This window comes from Chamaea fasciata, unplaced genomic scaffold (genome assembly GCF_029207755.1).
Source record: "Chamaea fasciata isolate MVZ Bird 193981 ecotype frontalis unplaced genomic scaffold, bChaFas1.0.hap1 SCAF_2, whole genome shotgun sequence".
NCBI classification, from domain to species: domain Eukaryota; kingdom Metazoa; phylum Chordata; class Aves; order Passeriformes; family Sylviidae; genus Chamaea; species Chamaea fasciata.
The window spans coordinates 53,367,666-53,389,854 of NW_027094087.1; the positions used below are offsets into that span (position 1 = coordinate 53,367,666).

Below are 22,189 nucleotides of genomic sequence, written 5' to 3' on the forward strand. Positions count from 1 at the left end.
GCCAGGGTGCACTGGTCTTCTTGGCCACCTGGACACACTCTGGCTCAGGTTCAGCTGCTGTTGACCAGCACCCCCAGGTCGTTTTCTGCTGGGCAGCTTTCCAGACACTCTTCCCCCAGCCTGTAGCAGTGCCTGGGTTGTTGTGGCCAAAGTGCAGGACCTGGCACTTCATCTTGTCGAACCTCCCCCAGCAAGTTCATCAACCACTGGCCCATCAGGAGGCCACAACAAACAAAACATGGAGCTTTTAAGATCAGTTCCCTTGACCAGCCAGATCAGCTTTGGCTCTTCAGTACTGCTGGCATCATTCCAGCTGGTTTCCTAAATCCCTTTGCACCTCCCCAGATGTAGCACATCAGAGCTAAGGTCAAGCCCTGTGTCCAGGCCTGGAATTAGATTATATCTATTTAGCCAAATGCTGCAACACAATTCCAATTCCCAGATCTATTACCTAGATGATACTCAAATGAGTCAACATGATTAAAGCACCCACAGGTGCATAAATCTTAAACTAGTAAAATCTTCCTAACAGAAGTCTGCTCATCAACACAGGAAAAAATTCTCTGTGGAGCAAAATCAAGTCTAAAACCCTGGTGAGCTCTTCCTCCAAACTGTTGTGCTATCAAGCCATATAACTCTGTGAAATACAAAGAGCTGGAAATTAATACTCAGTGATTTATTGTTAAAAAAAAAATCAGTTAATATGCTCCAGACCAGTTTCTTTTACACTTATGCCATAAGTGATCTTCATCTGTCTTTGCATTTGTGTGCTTATCTTGGGTGCTAATATTTATTTCCATGGAGCCCTTATACATCCTCACATCCCTACTGTCCCTCCATAGGGACTGTCTTGCTCACTGTAAGAGCTGCGATTCACATCTCAATGCAACTAATTCCCATCAGGCACTCTTCATTTATGATGCCCCCGACAGGCTGACGAGAAATCCCAAATGTGTCATTCCATAGGTGCTTCTGAGTACTTCACTAGGAATATCTTCACCTGTTTTTCCATCAGTGCTTGTGCTTAGTGCTTCTACACACTGCTCTGCTAAAGCACGGGTTACAGGAGGGGCTGTGCTTAGAAATATCCCCATCTGTGAGCTGTGACAAGCAGAGGAATGGTCAGCAGAGCAGAGAGCTCAGGTGAGCACTCCTGTGGTCATTACCTGCAGAGAACACTTGCAGGACACCCTCAGCAGAACTTGTTCTAGTAATACTACAGAAGCAGGCAGAAATCACACCTTGTAAGGTGATTTTGCTCATGGATAGGTTATGATCTCTGGTCTGGAGGAGGAAAATGAAAAAGCACCAGCCTGGAGACAGACATGATAAACCCAGCTAGTCAAAAAGCCTTGTCTCATACACACACCTTCTGTGACATTACATTCAGAGCAGGCTCTCCTGTAACTGCAGACCACATAGAGCAAGTAAGTACTGCCTCTTTTGAAACATCAGGTCTGTTTTCCTGAAATCAGAAACAGGGCTTTTCCTCACCAGCCCAGTATCATTAATTCCTTCTACCGATCTGGAATATATAATCAACAGCAGTAAAATGTACCTTCTTTCCCCCCTCCCCCCCGCTCCTGATGCTTTAACAACATTCCCATCTTCTTTTCCACATCCAAGTCAAGCATAGACACAGATGTTTTCTGCATCTCCATTTGTTTAAAAGGTTAATACCACTCCTGGGTTACCTGCAGGTTTGTCATACACTTTGGCATCTCTCTGGTTAACACCGAAAGATGTTCCCCCAAGGCATATTCTCTCTGAGTAGAGACAGATCCTCAGTGAAGCAAAAAACAAAGGAGTTGAATGCTGTCTTCAGCTAACACAGGGGCTGATCACCGCGAGAGTGAGTGGCTCTGACCTTCTGAAGAGGTACTGCACCAACACTGGGGTAACCCGGTCCTTGTGCATTTATCCCTGAAGATGGGTGGTGTAAGGCCACACAAACCCAGAGCGCGATGACTGGGACCAAAGCCGAGGAGAGGTTTGCTTGATGGATGTGTCAAACTCTCAAACAGACTTGTAGGAGAGAAGATCTGAGGCTTCACTGTAAGCAGAATGGTTCACAGGTCTGTTACCTCTGTTAATGATCTACTTTTAACATGCCGAAAGTCCTCATGCATGCTGAAATTTGAAAAATTCAAGAGCATCATGTGTTACCATACAACCCCATGATTTTTAAGCTTGAAGCATCCAAAATAAATTTTAAAACTCCACCATTTAGGGTCACACATACCATGTTTGTCCACAGTTACACAGCACAGATACAATCCAATTAAAACAGAACCCTGAGCCACTGCCTCTTGGTCTCAGAGCTAAGAACTGGTTCCTGCTTCTCCTTCATTTTGCAGTATAGGCTTGGACATAACCAGGCCAAGACCTATATTTGTTCCAACCATTTCTCTGAAAACCCCCACAGGAGCAGGGTGACATGGTGAGCACTGAGGCTTGGAATCTGGGATACCAACCAATTCATGTAATTAACACATGAATAGTGGGTGGTTCTTCCAAGGCTCATTTATCAAGGAACAAAGAAAGATGCAGGTACAAGACTCTCATGTTTACCTTCTCCAATAAAGGTAATTTGACTTCAAGCCAACCACTTTATTCCATAAATGACAGTCTGAGTGAGGCCTTTTTTTTGGCCCTCATGCTAATCAGCTGGCTGTATGGCAATGATCCATCTTCCTGTGAGCTGGGATGCTCTCAATGTTACTCCTCGAGGCTGAGAGATCCCCGATTAACTGCAGGTCTCTAGTAAGCAACTGTACACAGCCTTGTACTATGGTGCCACTAGATTTTGTATTGGTAACTTCAAATCATTTTCATATCCTCTGCTGTAACAGAGTAAACTTTGATATCAAACTGTTAAATCTTACTTTTACAACCTTTTTAATAAAACCATTTTTTTGAAAATGGTTTGGTAGTGGTTCTACAACCATCTAAATTGCTTATCTGCGACACCTCCTTGCTTGCCCAAGGCTCCGACACATTGAAAAGCCACACACCTGCACACCCATCCCTTGCTCCATTTCAGAGCCACCTCCTGCATTTGCACTCCATGTCTCCCAATGTAGCTTATTTCTCTCTTACCAACAAACCATGTGGTAAGGAATTCTGTGGCCCACCTGTCCCAAACACAATATGGCACTAAGATGAGGTACACTGGATTTCTCAGGGATTTCTCTGTGCGTCACAAATGTGGAGAGGGGTGCAATCCAACAAAACCCAGTCATTTCTCTCCTGCTGCAGCAGGACTTGTCCACCTCATGTTGTAGCACAAACACAGCACTGCAGAACTGTTCTGTTTAATTCTGTCTCTGTTCAGGACTATCTGTCCCATGAGATCCAACAGGCTTAGGTGTATTTTAGCAATTCCTAGTGCGCAGAAAGGCAGTCTTGCATCCATCATGAGTTTCAAAAACCTGAGTTTTGCTAACTCAGCACTGTGGAGGGGCACAGAAAGCATCAAGGAACTGTTGCTCTCATCAGTTGTATCTCTGCTGCAGATGGCATGGAGCAGGAATTCTTCCAGTGCACTATGAACTTTGCTTGCAGATTAGAAGCAGGGAGAAGGAAGACCAGGAGAGCAGAAATTACCTAGGAAAGGTTTAATGCCTGCTCTTAGGACAAACAGTTCTAATTCTGTAAACTACAAAAGTGACATTTAAATGTAAATTTAAAAAATCATCAGGTAAAAGGCATTTTAGTTGAATGCAATTAGCACCACAGACTTGATGAAGGCTGTTTGCTGAGTAGTCATCCCTTCTAGTATATAAATCTCCAGGAACAAGATGTGCTGACAGTAGGAAAACTTTGCCTATAAGGTTTTTTTCCTGCACTTCTGAACGCCACATTGACATGAAATCTCTGCCTCTGGCATGCTTCCAGCTTCATAACCATAATCCCATGTGAGTTCAGTTCCAGCTTTCACATGTCTAAGAGATAAAACACTCAGTCAATTTGCTTGAACTAAGTTAAACAGTACTGTGCTAACAATTTGTTACCAAAAACACACATGCAAACCCAAAAATTGTAGGGGGCAGGGAGCATCACACAGGCAACTTTTTAGGAGAGAAACAAGGAACACAAGGAGTTGCCAGCACAGTTGTGCTGCTTTGCCTATGGAAATTGCTATGGAGATTGCAGATAGGGTTGGAGTCTAAACACTGTGCTCCAACTTAGGGGGAAATTCTGGGAAACAAAAATCAAACAAAAAACGCCACTGAAACCAAAGCCAATCAAACAAAAAACCAAACAACAAAAAACTAAAAAATGCCAAAACAAAACCATAAAATAATACCCCAAAACAAATCCCCTGCCCCCCCCCCAAAAAAAAAGAGGAAAACCACATAAGTGATACATCTACATGAATAACAAAGTTTTGTTATTTTTCCTATGTACAATGCATCACTGAAGTTTGAACAAATCTCTAAATATGTTGTTGAAGACTCCCATCTTTGGTCTGATAGGCTCCCTTTTAATGCAATTGCACTATGTGCACAAAGCCCAAAACTCAGAATTAAACACGTGCTCCTCATGAACCAGCTGCTATGGTAGTACAATAGAAGAAATGTCTAAGGTAGGAAATTCATTGTCCAAAATGAATGCCAAGCTAAATCGCTGAGACTATGATGCTGAGGGACAACAGATGGAAAATGTAATAAAATAGGAATATTGTGATGAAGAGAGTAATTCTCTGATGTTTCTCACTGGATATGGTGTAGGGGACATCCAGTGGATTCCCAGGCAGCTGACTGACAACAAACAATGAGGACTTTCCATACAGCACATAACTGCAGCCTGGGACATGCTGACTTGAGATGTGCTAGAGGCTATTCTAGAGGCCAGACATGTAAACAAATAAAAAGGCGACTGGGCAAGTTCATGGAAGGTACACAATTAAGCTCAATGATCCAGATGAAGTCCTTAATTTAGAAAAGTTGTAAAAGGGTGATGCCCAGAAAATGGAAGAGCCAATGAGGGGAACTGTCCTTCAACAATCTTCCTCCCTAAGTGTCTTTGTTGGTCACTATTACCTCTCTCCAGTGGCCTCAGTCCCCACTGCATTTCTTTACCGAGTGCCTGAGCAAGAAAGACTCTAAAACAAAGTCCTTTTCCAGACATATTTCAAAACACTGTTTTCACAGTTCTTGGAGACCTCCCAGTGCAATTCACAGCATCTGTGTCAGTACGGAGCAGAGATGCAAGGCTCCATAGAAGGTCAGCGCTCCCTGGAACTTTATTGTCAGCATGAAGTCTCTCCTCTCTGTTCTCACCTACTACTACTGCTGGCATGCATGTCAGCTAACTTTATTCATACAGTTCATCTTTCCTCTCCTGGGTTGAGCTGTTGCCATATTGTGTCTTGGCACCAGCTCTCTGTACCTCTCTTTCTGTTAGACACTAAGGAGATATCTGGATCTTTTATTTTCAGAACAAATTTTCACCTCTCAGCATCCTATTGTCACATCCCCAGGACATGCTGGGCTACACAAAGTCCTGCTTGTCTTGATAGCTGTGAGGAAAAGGACTGAAGCCAGCTTGTTTGGCCCACAGTGTCTCAGCCCTAATGTCCTGTGGGGTTCAATCCTGCCCTATAGGACACAGATCTGGTGGCCATTCCTTGAGACACAACAGTGGGATGAGTGAATACTGGCTTTTCGAATGACCATGCTGAGTTAAACCTGTTTCTCCACTGATGAAGATTATTACTGAAGTGGACACATCAAAATTAACCTTCCCTACTTTACATTTCAGTGCAAAACTGAAGCAAAACTCATTAGTGATAACCCACGATCTGTATTTCTTCTGTCTTTAGTGCACAGTAAGAAGTCACCTATAAGAAGGTTTGTGCTTTTATGATCTAAGCATCTGCCCCACCCCTCAGTGTAATTATGCCCTAATAAGTAAGCACCCTTTTTTTCCTCTTTGTGTCTTGAATGAACATTAAACTTCCAGAAATTCACCTGTTTGTGAAGAATGCCACCCATGGAAAACTTCTGTTGTGAGTTTCTACAAACACACTTTGTGCAAAGAGATTTGGGCAGCAGCTGTGCTGTAAAACAGAAAATCTGAATAAGAAACAGTTCAACACCACATCATTGGCTGAAAAATCTATTTTGAGTCCGATATCTGTCACCAGAAAAGGTAGTTTCTTCCTTGCCTTCTCCAGCCCACATGGAAAGTGTATCACCCAATGCCATTGCCAGGACAGCAGTGCTAGGGAGCAAGCAATGGATTATGTGACTGTGTGTTGGCCAAGTACAGGATGTGAAAGGTCACTCAGGTGCCTGTAGGAACATGTGAATGCTCATGGGAGCAGAAAAAAAGGTTTCTGCAAGATGCACAACTAATATTAACACCATATTACCTCTGCAAGAAAGAACATCTAAAACATATGCAAGGGCTTTGCTGTAAGACATATTCATGCCAATAAAGAGAAATAAATGATTTCCAAAGTACCTGTGGATGTGCCTATGAACCATTTGTCTTAGCTGGAGGTACTTGGCAATTGATTGCTATTTATTTCTTGCCAAGTCAAAATTGAGAGACTTAGTTAGCAAACATGTACACAGTATGACATACCACGTTCTGAACCTATGACTGAACATTAGGGAAGTTCTGTACAACAGCACATGTGTCCTAAACCAGCACAAACCAGAATTTACAATGGCTGGGGAACAAAGTAAACAAAGCTGGGAGAAGGCATGTGGCTCAACAAAATATGCTATTTGCTTTCTGAACCTCTGGAAAAGGCCATCATGAAAAAGGTATCATTCATTCCTGCGCAGCATGTCTTTCAGGAACCCAGTGGTGCCAAAAACTGCAGCTGGCAAACAGCATTATCAGCTTATGGAGGCACAAACAGCTGGTGTGACCCAACCTACTGTCCTGTCACCTGTGATGGCAGGGAGCACCACATGTGCCTCTCCTGTCATGCACCTACCACCCACACTGTTTATGTGCAAAAACTTTCTAGTTTAAGCCTAAATAAATAAATGATGTATTTGCAGAGACAACAAAGAGAACCCAATGCAACTTGGTACTTACATTTAGAAAACGACTCACATTTCCTTCTTTTGTGGCATCCAGTACATAAATATTTTCTTCATTAGCATTATTGGGAAGCATCCCATCACCATCAGATTCCTCACAAAGTGTATCTTGTTTTGGCTGCCTGCTATTTTCTTTGCAGTCAGCTTTTAGGGGTGCATTGTTGGATGGCGTCATGACACATGTGTCATCCAGCACACTGGACTTGCCACAATCAACATCCTGCAGTGACAGACTCTTTCTTTCGCGTCCTGCACTTTCTACACCAGCAGAGTCAGTCTGACCGGTTTCCATCAGATGTTCTTCCTTTTGCTGCTGGGTGGATTCTGTCAATGGACATGTATGTTATTTCTCAACACCAGTTTAAGGCCTTTCCCTTGCTTGGCCCTCAACTTTTAGCCACCCGCTTTTCCCACATCCTCCAAAATCGAAGCAGCTTCCTTGCTATCTACAAGCCTATAACACAACTTTTCCACGTTTCTCATCAATCCTCCCACAAATGACTTTCCTGCTGTGATGCCTAAAGCACTTGCTCAAGGTGCCTCTGAGTGACCTAGTGTCTCACTCTTTTCAAATGCCATTCCAGATGGATTTCTCCCACATAGCATTTTTTATCATTCTCCACCTTAATTCCCAAGAGAATCACAAACTGTAATTAAGACAGAAGCAAGATGCATGTGCAAATAGCATCAGTTTCACACTGCCTCTCCAGCTTGAGGTCCCGCCACCCCAGCATTTTGTCCTGTTCAATTTTTGTTGGCTGGAACAGGTACTGGGTGTGACACAGCAAGATCTGTGAGACTGACTTTCCCACAACTGCAGAGTATTTGAGAAGCTGTTGTCTGGACAGTTCAACACCTCTCAACATCTACAGACAACCCTGTTCTACTCTGAGAACTGGCCTGCCCACACTGTCTACAATAAAGTGTATCACCTGATGAGACACAACTGTACAAAGCATGCAGCATGTAGAGCTCTGCAAACCTACTTTCTTTGCCTTTCTTTGTTCCACTGGTTAGTTTTGTTTTGCTTGGCTGATGAATCTGAGAACTTTCATCTTCATCTGAGCTGACACTGTGCACCTGTGTATCAAATGAAAAGGCTGTGATGTGTTGTTGCTGCATGTAACTCTGGGCCAAGAGGGCACAGCAAGAGGCTTTCAGAACTCCAAGGCTGAAGTTTCAAAGCTGCTGTAATGCATAGCTGTGACTGAATTTGAAAAGTTTATACATTTACTGCAATGCAACATTTATCTTAATTTCAAATTATCCTTCATAATAACCAGAAAAAAGACCTTCACTCAATAAGACATGTAAATAAGTGCTTAAGTCCCAACAATTTCACCAGAATTGTAAGTTGCTGAGCCAAATCCCAAACAAGCTTTTTACACCGATTCAATGAAATGACCAGATAAGGCAGAATTTCTCCTCTCCCATCACAAAAAGACAAATAGTTATAGGACCTCTAGAATGGACAGCACTGCAAAACGTTTGCATGAAAATTCCATGTGCATTTCTTAAGGGCAATGAATCCAGTGAAACCTACAGCATGTTTTCCTCCTTTGCACACGTTTGCAGGCAACACTTCACACTCATGAAGGTCTGGAGTCACATTCCGGTCAATTCTCCCAACTCTGCCACTGCATGAGAAAACTGCATAGACACCCTGAGATACCCTTCTCTCCTTGCTATGCCATTCTTTGAGGAGACATCACAAAAATATTGTCACTCTGACCCCCTAACCTTGTACACAAAGGATGCAGGGGAAGAATAATTACTTCAGGCTCTTGAGGAGTGAAGTGAAGGGTGGAGAAGGGAAGGCCATGAGAGTAGATGGTGCTGGCCTGGGGGAACATGCTAAAGGACTGAAAATGGAGAGGGAATAGGGTGCAGTTTCCAGCATGACAGCCTAGCTCACAGTGTGACACATTCTCATGAAGAAAGGTCATTAGAACTATCTAAACATGATGAAAATGTCAAAATTAACATACATATTCAGCACACTGAAAAATGAATCTGTTAAGGCCACTTATTACCATTTTTAGCTGGTGACTACGAAAAACAAGAGTTCTACTTCCAGGCCTTCTCACAGCTGCATTACTTGAGTTCTTTAGATGAACCCTGTACAGACAGGTCAAAAGGAAATTATTAAAGACAAACAGACCCATAAGTAACTCTCACAGCACACATTTCTCTAACAGTCTCTAGTTCCAGTCTCTTCCCTAGAAGGAACTATAGCAGAGCCTGCAGTCTGGCCTCACCCCACGTTCTGCGAGTATTTTGTTTTTAAGAATTTAAAACCTAGGCTAAGTTCTCTATAATATTTGTAAGAAAGCAGTTGCTTAAACTTTTTTGAGAGATCAGCAGCTGCTTTTACATCCTTTTCCAGATGTCATGCTGAGAAGCAAATTGCCTGTTGCTTTACTATTATTATATCAGATTATCTCAAAATAGAGCACCTACAGAGTTTTGCCTTTTCCTGCTACTACTTTCAACAGTTTTGACAGTACAGCTTTCAACTAGGAAAACATATTCACTGCAAAAGTGAGGTGTTGTCAGACTCTTAACAGAAGAGGTTAAGGTTTCTGGCAGGAAAGGTTATATTACAAGTAACAAAAGGTTTAGAGACTGGGAGCAAAGGGCAGAGCAGCTGGTGGCTGATGTATTATCAAACCCTTCAGTGTCATTTTCAAACCATTCAGAGTATCTTTAAACAATTTATCTCAAGTATATTTTATTAATTCTTTCAAAATAGCATTACATTAATGCCCTGGACAGATCAAGTACACCCAAGTGATGAACTGAATTTCTAGAAAATGCCAAGTGGTACACATAAGTAAGATTAAGACAGAGGGAAAAGTCTGTCCCACTAAAAGAAATAATTGGGAATTTAAAAAGAAGTTCAGAAAGAAAAAAACCACCACCCTCATAAGAGGACATGCCCTAAGTTATGGAACAGAATTTCTAGATTAGCAGAATATTACTTCTGTTGTGCTTAAGATTACTTTGCTAAACTTACAGGGTTGATTTATGTTCATTATCCACAGTCTGAGACAAAGATTCCCGATTCTCAAGAATGTCATTTTTGTCAGTCTGCACCAGTTCAATCACTGAGTCGGAACGGTCAATGCCAAGTTTCCTTTTTTTGGAAGAGAAGTCATGGCCTCTGTTATTCACTGCACTTTTCTCCGTCAGCTCTTGCTCAGCATCTCCCAATACTTCTCTGCTCATTAATCTGCCTGAAAGAAAAAGAAAAAAAAATTCTAGGTTTTTTTTTTAATGATTGTTTGCTGAGTCACACTCACTATCACAGGTCAAACTTACATTAACAAATACAAGAGCAGTACTTGGGAAAGGAAAATATGAATGCTGTCTACAATTCTATGATGTTAATATAGGCTGAAGTACAAACTGAATTAGATAAGGGCAATGGCTTTAAACTGAAAGAGAGCACATTTAGCTTAAATATTAGTAAGAACTTCTTCACTGTGAAGGTGGGAGACACTGGCACAAGTTGCCTAGAGAAGCTGTGAAAGCCCCATCTCTGGAAGTGTTTAAGGTCATGCGGGGGGGGGTCCTGAGCCACCTGGTCTAGTGAAAAGTGTCCCTGCCCATGGTGGGGTTGTAACTAGATGTTTTTTAAGGTCCCTTCCAACCCAAACCATTCTATGATTTTATGGTTTTACTGAAGGAAAATTAGCCCTGGCATAGGATGCAGAGGTTTGTGAGGGAAAAAAATCAGCAGTCTGAGATAGGTTTTGCTCCATATTGTTTTGTCTGTCACCATCTCATAACAGATCTCTTCAAAGTTCTTCTGTCCATTTGATCATGTTGCAAGTTAAGATTACATTGACACACTTCTCCTCCAACCCTGATCTCAAAAAAAAAAATCCAGGACACACACCACAGGAGTGGGAGAATTATGCTACATGTCTTCACAGGTCCCCTCCTGCTACCTGAGTAAGTACAAACAAATGTCCCCCTGTCGATGTCATCCAGGCAGCGAACGCCCCAGCCCTTCTTCTCTGTGTTGAAGACTTGCAGCCTGACTTGAATGCCATGCTGTACAACTCTGTTCTGACACATCAGCTTGTCACACCTGCACAACACACTACACTCATAAATCCTGTCAAGAGGAAGAAAAACAGAACACAATATAAATGGATGCATTACCATAACAAAGTTCCTATTATTAATTCCCCTTCTAAGCATCAAAAAGTCAGTGGACTGAAATACAAAGACTCTGGCTAAAACTGGTTGTGCAGCAATGCTCTGAAGCTTGTGACTTTCTTGTTTGCTGATTCATTAATTTTAAGAGTCTGTCTGCTAGATTTTGGTATAAGTATGTGAGAAAAAAATGCTATATTTTTGTTTTATAGGAGCAAATCACACAGAAACGAAAATCTCTGTGTAGCACCTAATTCTATAGTGGAACAGATTTTAACAAGACAGCTGATGCCTGGACTTCACTGTAGGTGTCATGAATTTCAGGATTTAATGAAGCATTTCCAAAAGGACTAATAATTGTGGGGTTTTTTTGCATCTGTTTCTGGGTTCTCTGACAACTTTAATTCTGCATGTCAGCCAAAAACTAACATCACATATGTTTGACTGAAAGGGGCTCTTCAAGCCTCTAGATGCAAGCCCTTGGATACTGCAGAAAGCTATGTTGCATAATTCCTCTCCTAGACACCTGAAGTAACTGGCATGTTCTCCAGGCCACTTATTAATCCACAGGAGCTGAATAAAAGAAAGGGCAAACACTTGAAGCATTGGATGGCTTTAGAGATTCTTGGAAGAGTCACCCATAACCAAGTCTGGCAAAAGCAGCTGGCTGATGAGTCTTTAGGACTCTGGTCACTCTTCACACTTCTCCTGGACCTTGACCTAAGCTGTGAAAACTGTAGGATCTGCAATACAAAAGTTTTAATTTTTCCTCCTATTACTCAAGGCACATTAATTATTTTTTATCATCCTGATCTGTCACTAAAATTGTGACAAAAATGGAAGGTTTAAGTAATCCAAAAACTCCAGTTATTTTAATCCTGTGGCACCTAAACTGAACTATTAACTGCTGTTTTATTTGTATGCTCTTATTTTACTCCTGTAGTCTTTCTTACCCACTAGGAACAGGTCCCTCCAGTCTTTTGTAACGGTATCCAAGGGATCTTTTACTACTTGGAGACAGAGGAATTTTATTACAGCCTCTTGCCGTTAGCTGTAGGCATGCGCATTTTGACCTAAAAATAAAACATCTCAGAATGGATTTGAAGCAGAATAAATCAAGCATAGATCCAGGTAATTTGAAATGCACTTGACTACACACACACACATACACACATTTCCATATATACCCCTGTATTCCCCCTCCCTGTTCCTTTTACTCCATGAGGCTGTTTCAGGCACCTTTTTCCTTACTCTCTTGGCTGGTTACATGTGCTTTGCAATAACCATGTTCTCTCCACCCCATCCCCATTCTTCTGCCGAGCTCCTTAAATGGAACATGCAAACAGCTGAAGTACAACAGAAACTTATTATAAGCAGGACGCTGTCAAATGGATCGAATAAATAAAAGTCATCTCTTCTGGCACAGCAACTCAGCCTGTTTGCCACTACTCAGTTATCTTCCTCCCTCCTTAGCCCCCAAGAAGTGAAGAATTTTACAATGTGGAAAAGTCAAGCAACAGTGCTTGTCTTCATCATTGTTTGTCATGACAACTTCAAGAAGTCAGTGATTGTGCAAATCCTAAACCCCAAAACTGCACATCAAAAGCATCTCAATTCTTGTGGGACTTCAGTGCAAAGAAGTGGCACCTTGTGCCACTATGTGCTCGCTGTTTCCCACCACTCAGCTGAAACTAAATTACTAGAATTAAGTTTTATTATACCAGGCTGTGATTTCAAGCTTTTGTTGGGTCATTAGCAACTAGGTTGCACAGCAGCATATGCAACTGCCCTAGCTGTCAATAATACAAAATGGATGCAACACCAAATAATGCCTACAGACAGAGATCAGACAAACACCCTTCAAGAAAGTAAACAAAAATACCACTAAACTTGCATGTGGTAACTGTGGCAGGTTCCCACAGCATCTGTAGCTCAGAGTTGCTGGGATTTAGAAAAAGATGACAATGAGCGAGTGTATTGGAACTGCTCAGACCACAAGTGTATTCTGTAACCACTGAGTTTTGTAGTTTCTGTTTAGACAAGGGGAAGGATGACATGTAGAAGTTGGGAACAGGGATGTTTCTCCATGTGCCCTCAGTAATCCTCAAAGTTTCAAATCATCTGATCCCTGGAGGCTGTCCCACCCCATCTATAGGATGCCATTTTACAGTAGGAACTGCAGCAGAAATTGTCATGCAGGATCCTTTCCTGGCCACCATGAAAACAAGCCCACCTCTGCTGGCACAAGACTCCCTTCCCTACTCTTTTTCCAAAGCCAAGGTATCTGCTTGTCAGCTCCATCTGGAGAAGAGGCACTGCCAGTTTGGGAAGAAAGGAAAAGGAACAAAATAATCCACCTGTTGATCGCTTTCTTCTCTACAACAGAGGGTGCACCAGTAGGAGCACCCAGGTTCTGGAGAAGAGAAAGACACAACGGTGTCAATCAACACAAAGCATGGCACAAGATATTCCAGCAGCGCTGGTCCTGTTTGCTACTGTGCCTTCACACCCCACCACCCTGCTGTTGTGTCACTGGCCCAAGATGAGACCTTTCTACCTACCTATCGATGCAGCCATCTGTGCAGTCACAGGAATCAACAAACAGGCTGGAGAAATTGTTGAGATAATATCCACGTGGCCACGATGACTTCCGATACTTGAAATAAGGCAACCTGGCATGGTCGAGGTGGTTGCAGAAGGAGACAGGCACAGACTCGGCTCCGTTGCTAATATCAAACTCAAACACGAGGGGCTCGGGATTCGTGGTGTTCCTGCTCAACAGCACATATGTGTTGAAGGAAAAGTGATCCATAAATAAGAAATTGCACTCTGTTTCAAACAAGTAATTTAGCACATCTTGATAGCTTCTCAGACTCCGACCGCAAGGAGCTTTGTAATTCACATCCAGTGACTTGGAAAGGTAGTCTGCTTTCGCATGGCGTCTTTGAAAGTCAAACAGGATTGGGATCTTCAGAGGATTTTCACCCTTGTAGGAGCCCGCTGCTCTGTTGGCAAGACATGCACTAGAGCACTTGTGGTTCTGATACTGCACGTTTAAAGGTAAACCTTGAATTTTGCTAGATGCTTCTTTATTCCCTGAGCAGATTTTCTTCATGTCCTCTTTTTTGCTTTTTGAAGTAAAGGAGGAAAAAAAAAAGAAAGAAGAGCAGCATCTTAGACAACCAGTGTGGTGTTCAGTTTTAGAGCAGTTCAATATTTTTAGCCCCATTGCTAGAAGGCGCAAGGTTTCACATGGTGAAACTGTCCTAACAACACATAAAGACATATTCAGTTCCATTAAAAAAAAACCAAAAAGCTTCTTCCCAGAAGTTACATGCTAAAATACAGCAAGAAAATTAAAAACAAAAAGGAATGATGTTTTTACCCCCATCTTTTAAATCAGTACTTGAGGCTAAATACTAAACACAGAGAGACTAAGTTACACACCTGTCAATCTGTACAGTAAGGAAAGCCTGAGAACTGACGCTTAAGTTCTAACCCTGATAACACCCATGAACATTTATTCACAACCAAATGCCCTATTCTGCAGCGTCCTCATGTGGGAAATTAGACAAGTGTATCCAAACACTCAGGTTTTCCACATAGGTCAAGTTAAAAACATTTTCACTTTGAAAACTCACAAGATTCAAACTGGGTTTAAAACGCTGACTTCAGAAATACAAATTTGAGAATTCTCTCAACTGCAGTAAAGAATACGTCAAATAAGGAGCTGAAATGAAGGCACTGACCTGTTAGAAGCTTCTACAGTGTCTTCAGTTATGTCATCAGGAAGAAGAGTCTGCAGTTCGGGTTTGGTTTCCTGTGCGCCATCTCCATTCAACTTATCGCTTACTGAAAATAATTGAATGTGAGCAAAAACTTAATCAATCCAGATTTCAATTTATGATTGAATTTACTTCAGTTACAAAAGAGATAATTAACAAAACACATTACAACAAGGCATTGCTATGAACTACAGCTAATAAAAAGCTTGTTTGTAGGTGCCCTACTGAAAAATCTTCCCTGTGGTTTTCAAGGTGACCAGAAAAAACACACACATGAAACACATTTACAGATCTCCCTTCATGGTTAGAGATAAAAGAATGCCAAGCTATTACATCTAATGGAGCCATGCACAGGACAACTGCTCACAGACAACTCGGATTCATCAGGGCTAACTAGTTCAAACTCTCTTCCTGTGGTACAAATATTATACATATACACACAAACCACAAAAAATACAAAACCAGGTGAGAGTTCACAGTTCAGTACTTAAGGAAATTAACAATTAGGTTTTCCTCACTGTAATGCTAATGGCATTCTCAGATCTATTTTATTGATTTCAAAGAAGGGGGTTGAGCTTCTGGTGAGAAAACAAGACAAATCCACATATCAAACAAACACAATGGAAATTCACATACCATTTTCCAAGGTTAAGAGATCACCTAGATTAGCTTCATTCACCAGTGCCCAAGCCTGCCAGCATTCTAGGGAAAAAAAAAACAAAACAGATGCTAAGTTTCATTTAGGTAATGACCATAGGTAAAACAAGATGTTAAATCCTTCACAGACACTCGTTTCTCTTCACTGTGCTCCCCTAGAGCATGGCAAGACTGATACTACTAGAAACATGTTGTACCACAGACCTTAGCAGACACATCTAGGAATTACAAAATTGTTACAGCTCACAGTAGCAGTTGTGAATTGGCACTGAATATCCCTCAGCTTTTGGCAAGCTGCTGGAATGTTTCCAAACACACATAAACTGGTGGCCCACAGTGGCAGTAATATATATATAAAGACAATCAGACTGATCATCTTCAGGCTAGGAAGAGCTGGAACTCGGCAGACCGAATTAATGCTACTTCTAAATCGGCGGGGATGGCCTTCAGGTAGAAGAATGCAAGAGACTCGTTCTGTCTCAACTTCTTACCCCATGCAATAAATATTACAGGCTAGCAGACAACTCTCAGCAAAATCCATATTAATATTTTAGCTTGAAACCTTTACAGAACAAAGCACAGAAAAAATCAAATTGAACTTCATCACACATTCATTGCGCCATCTGGGGATTCAAGTTCAACTTTTATCTCTGCACTGCTTTGATATTCTGTCAAAATAGTCAAGATGTGGGAGCTCAAGAACACAAAAAATTGTACTCCCAGTTTAGAGGAAGTATTACATAGATGAGGAAGCATTACATATATTTAATGCAGAGTGTGTGGCTAAATTAATTTAAAAGCATCTTACACCACTGTACATTTTCTTGCACAAAAAAACCCCAGTAAGATCCATAATTACATTTATATAGGTGACTTTAAAAAAAGCAATTTTACTCAATTGAATAAATCAGTAAAAGGAAATCTGTGTACTGCTCCAAGCTTATCAGAAGCTTGTATGTATTTTGATGTAGATAGAGGAAGGTTATTGCCTTGAAAATCAGGAACAATCTGAAATGCATTAGTGTCACATTTTTATACTATTGTTTCAAGTTATAATGGTGTCTCTGACAAAAAATAATACTGAGATGATTATTATCCCACCCCAAAACCATTCAATTCACTGAGATCAGCTTGAAAAGCTAAAACTTCTGATGATAAACGAAACACAAGGCACTGCAGATATTTCATTACTTCTCAAAAATGAATATTTCATGAATGAATATGTGTGCTTAAGAGCCATGCATTGTTTGAAAAAGTATACAGGCAAAACAAGAAAATAGCCAATTGTACCTGAAATTACTTTTCTTTTTTAAAAAAGAAAAGACATTTTTAAAAAGTGCTTAAAACCACCAACAGCTAAGTTATTAAAATTCAGAGATATCTGGATTATGGCAGATATCACACAGACCCACACAATGCAGGCCACAGCTACTCTGCAGCCCAGTTTAACCACTACAAGGATTTCAAACCTTGGTTTGTTGCAGTTCCATTCTTGATCCTTTCCTTCAGCAATGACAGCACATTTTGCACCTGCTCAAATATGACATCCACTCTTCTACCTCCCAATTGTGTCCAAAACATCTTCACATCACCTGAAATGCAAATTACCATTTACAGCTCCCGAGAAGTCCAAAAACACACCTAACTCCTGGTGGACTATTCAAAGGCTCCCACTTATGTAATTTGGAGGCACTTCTGAAAAAAAAAATCAGTATAACAGGACACATTAAACCTCCAGAAGTCTATTCCTAAACCTAGTCAAGAAAGTGAAACACAAGTCAAGTGATGAACTGGAGAGGCTTCCAATGGTGCACAATGCTCCTTTAAGCAACTTTTTAAGCAGGTCACAAAGGGAGCTGTGGAAGCCTTCCTTCAAACACCAGCAAATGAGTACCACTAAAAATTAATCACTGAAACTCACAAAAGTGACACAGGAGACTATTTTCAACTGAATGAACTGAATATTTTACTTGACAAAAGACATTGGGATTTTTTTTTTTTTAATAGCTGTAACCTCTCTTAGCTGCACAGACTGACTATCCTGCTCCATCATTAGTTTTGGTATGTTTTGTAGGGGAAAAAAGTTCAAAATATTTTCAGATAAAAGCAGTTTGACGAATTCTGTTCAACAAGAGGTATCAGTTAAAGTAATTAACACACCCCATGCCTCCTTCCTCCACTAGAAATATTTAGAAATGTTTTTTAAGCTACTGGTTTAGAACTTCTCCTCTTCCAAAGGTATGTAGCTTTGAGGTGCTAAGCTCATTCAAGAAGGCTCTTGTTAAAACTTTAGCTGTGCATCTTTGTCAAGGACTGTGAGAAGGAAATATGCTACAGTGTGTCAAAAGATGATGGCAGAAGAAAGAACCAGCTCTTTCTCAGTTGATGTTGCTCTTCTTCAATGACCAAGCACAAAAGCAGAAGCAAATCTGTTTTGCTACTCCACTTGTAGAGGTAGAGTCCACTGTCACCACACTAGGTTTTCATTCCATTTTCAGACAGCAAATCTCTGTTGGCAAATGTGCTGAGGTAACACCTTCCCAGCAATCAAGAAATACTGCATTCTTGTTAGCCTCATAAAAAAAAAATACTCCTTCATTTTTCAACTTAGTAGAGAATGACTCCTGTTGCCCAGGGTACCAGAAGCCCAGTGATGCTATGGCAGTGTGGTTACTCTCAAAAGCACCATGACAGCAGTGAAAGAAGTAACAATCTTTTGTCATCACAACCCCTGCTGCTCATGTCACCAGCAGCTAAAGGCATAATACTTAATATCAACAGGCAAGGATAAAAACACTTTGTCTTGTGCAATAGCTTGATTTGGCACTAACTCTCAACAAAATTTAGTGATCTCTTATGTCCAGAGAAGTTTTTTTTTAAACATGTGGAAAGTTTAAAGTCCAGTTACAGAAAAAGTCACAACAATTTTTGGAAATCCACACTACTGGTCCAAGGGTTGCCACCTGCCCTGTGTCATTCCCACACTTTTGCTGTGCATGACAGTATCACAAATCTAAAATAACAAAAAGTATATTTGATATTTTTGTTTAAAATAAAATTTAAAAAATACATTCAATTAAAAATATGCCTTTAGAAATTTGAGTAATAAGTTTCTCCACTGCAGATTAAAACTGCTGTCCTTATTCATGACATGTTTTCAGATACTTCCATACATTTACTACCTCTGGATAGCACTGGTGGATGGATTGCTTTCAGAGGATAGGTGACAGAACAGTTTCTTGTTTCTGAGTTCTCAGCTATAATAATGCATAGGCAATAAGGAAATAAAACACTCACAATAGAAATGCCTCCCCAATTCTCATGCTGGAGTGCCCCAAAACTCCTGCAGCAAAAGCATTTGTTTTGCGCGGAGAAGCAAAGATTGCATTTGAAGTTGATAGTATAATTTTCATGTCAAAAAAGACAGATGTCCACACCACTAATCTCTCCAGTGCTAATGCTGCTATCACCAATCACAGGGCCAGAAGGACAGGGAATGAGCAGACACCTGATACATCTACCTTGTCAGCATTCAGAACCATCTCTCCAGCAGATGGACCAGGGTGTGCACTGGCATCCGGCTGGAGGGATTTTCTTTTCCCTTTATAGAATCCTTGTGACCACATATCTTTTTTTTTTTTTTTTTTCCCCCCAGAACTGTGCAGGGGAATGATGCTAGAGCAAGATACAAGCAGCCAAGATCAAGGCTACTCCACTACCTGACAAACAACCTGGGTGCGTTTTTCCTTAGGGCTGCTGACAAACCTCTTACGCCATAAAAGGCAAAGCTATGGTCTTCCAGTTGTAATTTTCATATCAGAAGCAGTGCCAAATATACACTCCTCTCCTCCTTCCCTCCATGAATCCAAATTATACTACCTTCAGTGCTCTCCTTCCTGGAACTGGTAAGGTTCTCCTCTTCAAAGAAGTCACACAGCACTGTAAGAGTTGCAGAACGAACAAGTAAGTAAGAGATTGAGTGAGAAATTAAAAACAGTTGTAGCTACTCAGCTTTTCAAAATCCATACAAGTAAATACTACAGTGGGTATGAGGAGGAGCACTGTGTGAGAATATGTTGTGTTGAAATAGTTATTCCCCTTTCAAACAGTTATCCCACGCCTTGTCAAGATCTAGCTGAGGAACATTCAAACAAGCAATGTGAGGAAATTTTTTTACTTAGGTCTTTTCTTACTGTCCTTAAAGCATGAAGCCATCACAAGATGACCCAAACTTTCCAGCACATTCAGATGAGCCTACCCAACGCCCCTAACCATTAACTCACAATTTTCCTTTTTATTTTTTTTTCCTAAATTGATGTGCTCAGTACAGCAGTACTACAACTAAATTAATTTATTTAGGGGGAAAAAGGAAAGATTTTTAAAGTAAACAAATCACTGAATCTGTTCTTGACAAATGCAAGACACCCTTCACTGCAAGAATACTAAGGAGAAGTAAGGCAGCACTCTTCAACCACATTGAAGACTCCAAATTTTTTATCTCCATGAATCTCGGAATCAAATAGGTTGAAAAAGACCTCTGAGACCATCCAGTCCAACCTACAAGCAAACTCCAGGAGGCCAACTGGACCGTTGTACTCAGTGCCACGGTCCAGTCTTTCCTTAAACACTTGCAGGGACAGTAAGTCCACCACCTCCGAGGGCAGCCCATAAGGGCACAGACAACGTAAAACATGCCTTATTTACGTTAGCTACTTCATCTTTACTATGCTGTAAATGAAAAAAGAAATCAACCCCAAACCTTTCCATTCGCTCTGGATACTTCCTTTAGTTGAACGGGCAAATAGGTTAAGACAGTTGACTCCTAAAAATGTTTCTTACATGACCAATGAATGCCCAAAACATGCGTGTGTGTATATATATATACACACATATATGATTTTTTAAAGGCTTACTTCTTTTCTCTTCCATCCTTCGGGGATGCTGCTCGGAGAGCTGTCACCCGCGCTGGGGTGTGCCGAGCCCGGCTCAGGTCGGGGTCTCGCTGCGCTCCGGCACGGCCGCAGGGCCCGCGCCGAGGGCCGGCGGGCAGGGGCCGGGGCGCCTGTCGGGCTGGGAGGCTGGCATGGGGCGTGCCTGCGGTCAGGGGTCGGGCCCCGGGTCACTCCCGCAGCCCTCGGGGCCTCGTCCCGGCCCCCGCCGGCGGCCGCTGCCGCTGCTGCTGCTGCTTCCTCCCTCCTCCTCCCGACCGCCAGGGGGAGCAACCGCGCCGGGGAGGACGAGAGACTGGATGTGGGCGGCCCCGCGGTCGTGAGGGGGGCGGGGCCGCGGGCGCACCGCCTTTCCCTCTCTCTCCATTGGCTGCAGCGGCAGGGGGGCGGTGGCGCCAGCCAATGGAGGAGCAGGGGAGGGCGGGGAGGGGGCGGGGCCGTGCTGCGGCGGAGAGGCTGCGCGGGCGGGGCGGGGCGGGGGCGCGGCCGAGGGACTGGAGGTGCGTCCGCCATCTTGGAGGGGGCGGGTCGTGGGGGGCGGGCTGTCCCCGGGGCTGTGGGGGCGCCGGCGCCATCTTGGGGCCGGGAGGAGAGCGGGGCCATGGGAGGGTTGGGCCCGCCGGCCTGGGCGGGCGTCGGGGTGCGGTCTCTTCGTTAATGTGTCGTAAATTAAAGCGTTTCGTACCTGAACGAGTTGCGTAACTTCACTGCTGGCCTCTGCTCTTCTTCCTTGTTGGCTGAGCTGCTGCCCTATGAAGCGCTAAATTATCGCTGCCCTTTTCTGTTCGAAGTGTGAAAAGTTTTATATCTCCCTTCGAAATTTTCAGCTGCGTTGCCTTTGCCAGTGTTGGTGTTGTGGCTATGTAAAGACGCTTTTCAGAGGGGCAAGAATATAACCCCACTCTTAAAAAGCAGGGAAGGTGCGGTTTTGTTTGGGGGTTTTTTTCGCTTCTTTTTTTGCCACCACTTTAAAACTGTAGAGATAACATGATATGCTTAAATAATTGGGAAAATACTTCCAGTCTTGTAGATATTGCTAGTCTTGTGGCGGGGGTAGAAATGTAATTATTCTGGGGACGAGAATGCTGTGTTTACGTGACTTGGAGCTCTCATCTGACCCGAGATCCTCTGGAAGATTTTTATGTCCAGCATCTGCTTGGTACTTCTATAAAACCTTTTAAATGTTTACACAGACGTGCCTACATCTGTGGCTGAAGTTCAGCCCGTGAGAACTGCCCAGCTCCCCAGACAGGAATGAGACAACTCACAGCAACATCGCTGGTGTGAGGGTGGCTCAGCACTCCTGATGTGCTGACAAATCTCTCAATAAAAAAAAAAAATAGTTTATTATGTTTTAAAAGAAGAGGCTTCTCCCTTGTAATTGTTCATTTTAAAATTACATTTTCTTGCTCTAGGAATATTCTGCATTATGAGGTGATGCTTGCAGATTAATTTCGCTATGCTGAATTATTAATAAATGTGCTTGTGAATACTGAATGTTAGGATACACTTAGGGCTTTACAATTGTATATATGGAATATACCAAATACAGAGAAGATGAAGCCCAGTG

General features: G+C 42.2%; 1 protein-coding gene across 2 annotated transcripts; it reads right to left on the bottom strand.

Annotated features, from left to right (window-relative positions):
- Nucleotides 1–667: 667 nt before the first annotated feature.
- SETDB2 (SET domain bifurcated histone lysine methyltransferase 2) lies at nt 668–20,867 on the bottom strand. Of its 2 annotated transcripts, none has more exons than XM_066176133.1 (14): nt 20,584–20,867; nt 19,550–19,609; nt 17,140–17,262; nt 15,650–15,715; nt 14,978–15,080; nt 13,790–14,356; nt 12,182–12,301; nt 11,018–11,187; nt 10,081–10,300; nt 9,098–9,182; nt 8,051–8,144; nt 7,060–7,388; nt 5,976–6,064; nt 668–3,944 (listed from the first exon to the last, which is right to left on the bottom strand). In XM_066176133.1, the coding sequence occupies exons 1-14, from the start codon at nt 20,597–20,599 to the stop codon at nt 3,827–3,829; spliced, it is 2,160 nt and encodes a 719-aa protein (XP_066032230.1). In that variant the 5' UTR covers nt 20,600–20,867; the 3' UTR covers nt 668–3,826. The 2 variants fall into 2 exon arrangements, with proteins under 2 accessions (XP_066032230.1, XP_066032231.1); XM_066176134.1 differs by having other exon boundaries at nt 3,831–3,944; nt 5,976–6,059.
- Between the last annotated feature and the right edge of the window lie 1,322 nt (nt 20,868–22,189).

Excerpts from the sequence above, each read along its gene's own strand:
- SETDB2 (XM_066176133.1), bottom strand. Across the intron at positions 14,357-14,977 it reads ACTGTAGAAGCTTCTAACAG|CAAAAAAGAGGACATGAAGA; the intron begins GTCAGTGCCTTC and ends TACTTCAAAAAG. Across the intron at positions 3,945-5,975 it reads GTGGCATTCTTCACAAACAG|ACATGTGAAAGCTGGAACTG; the intron begins GTGAATTTCTGG and ends TTTATCTCTTAG.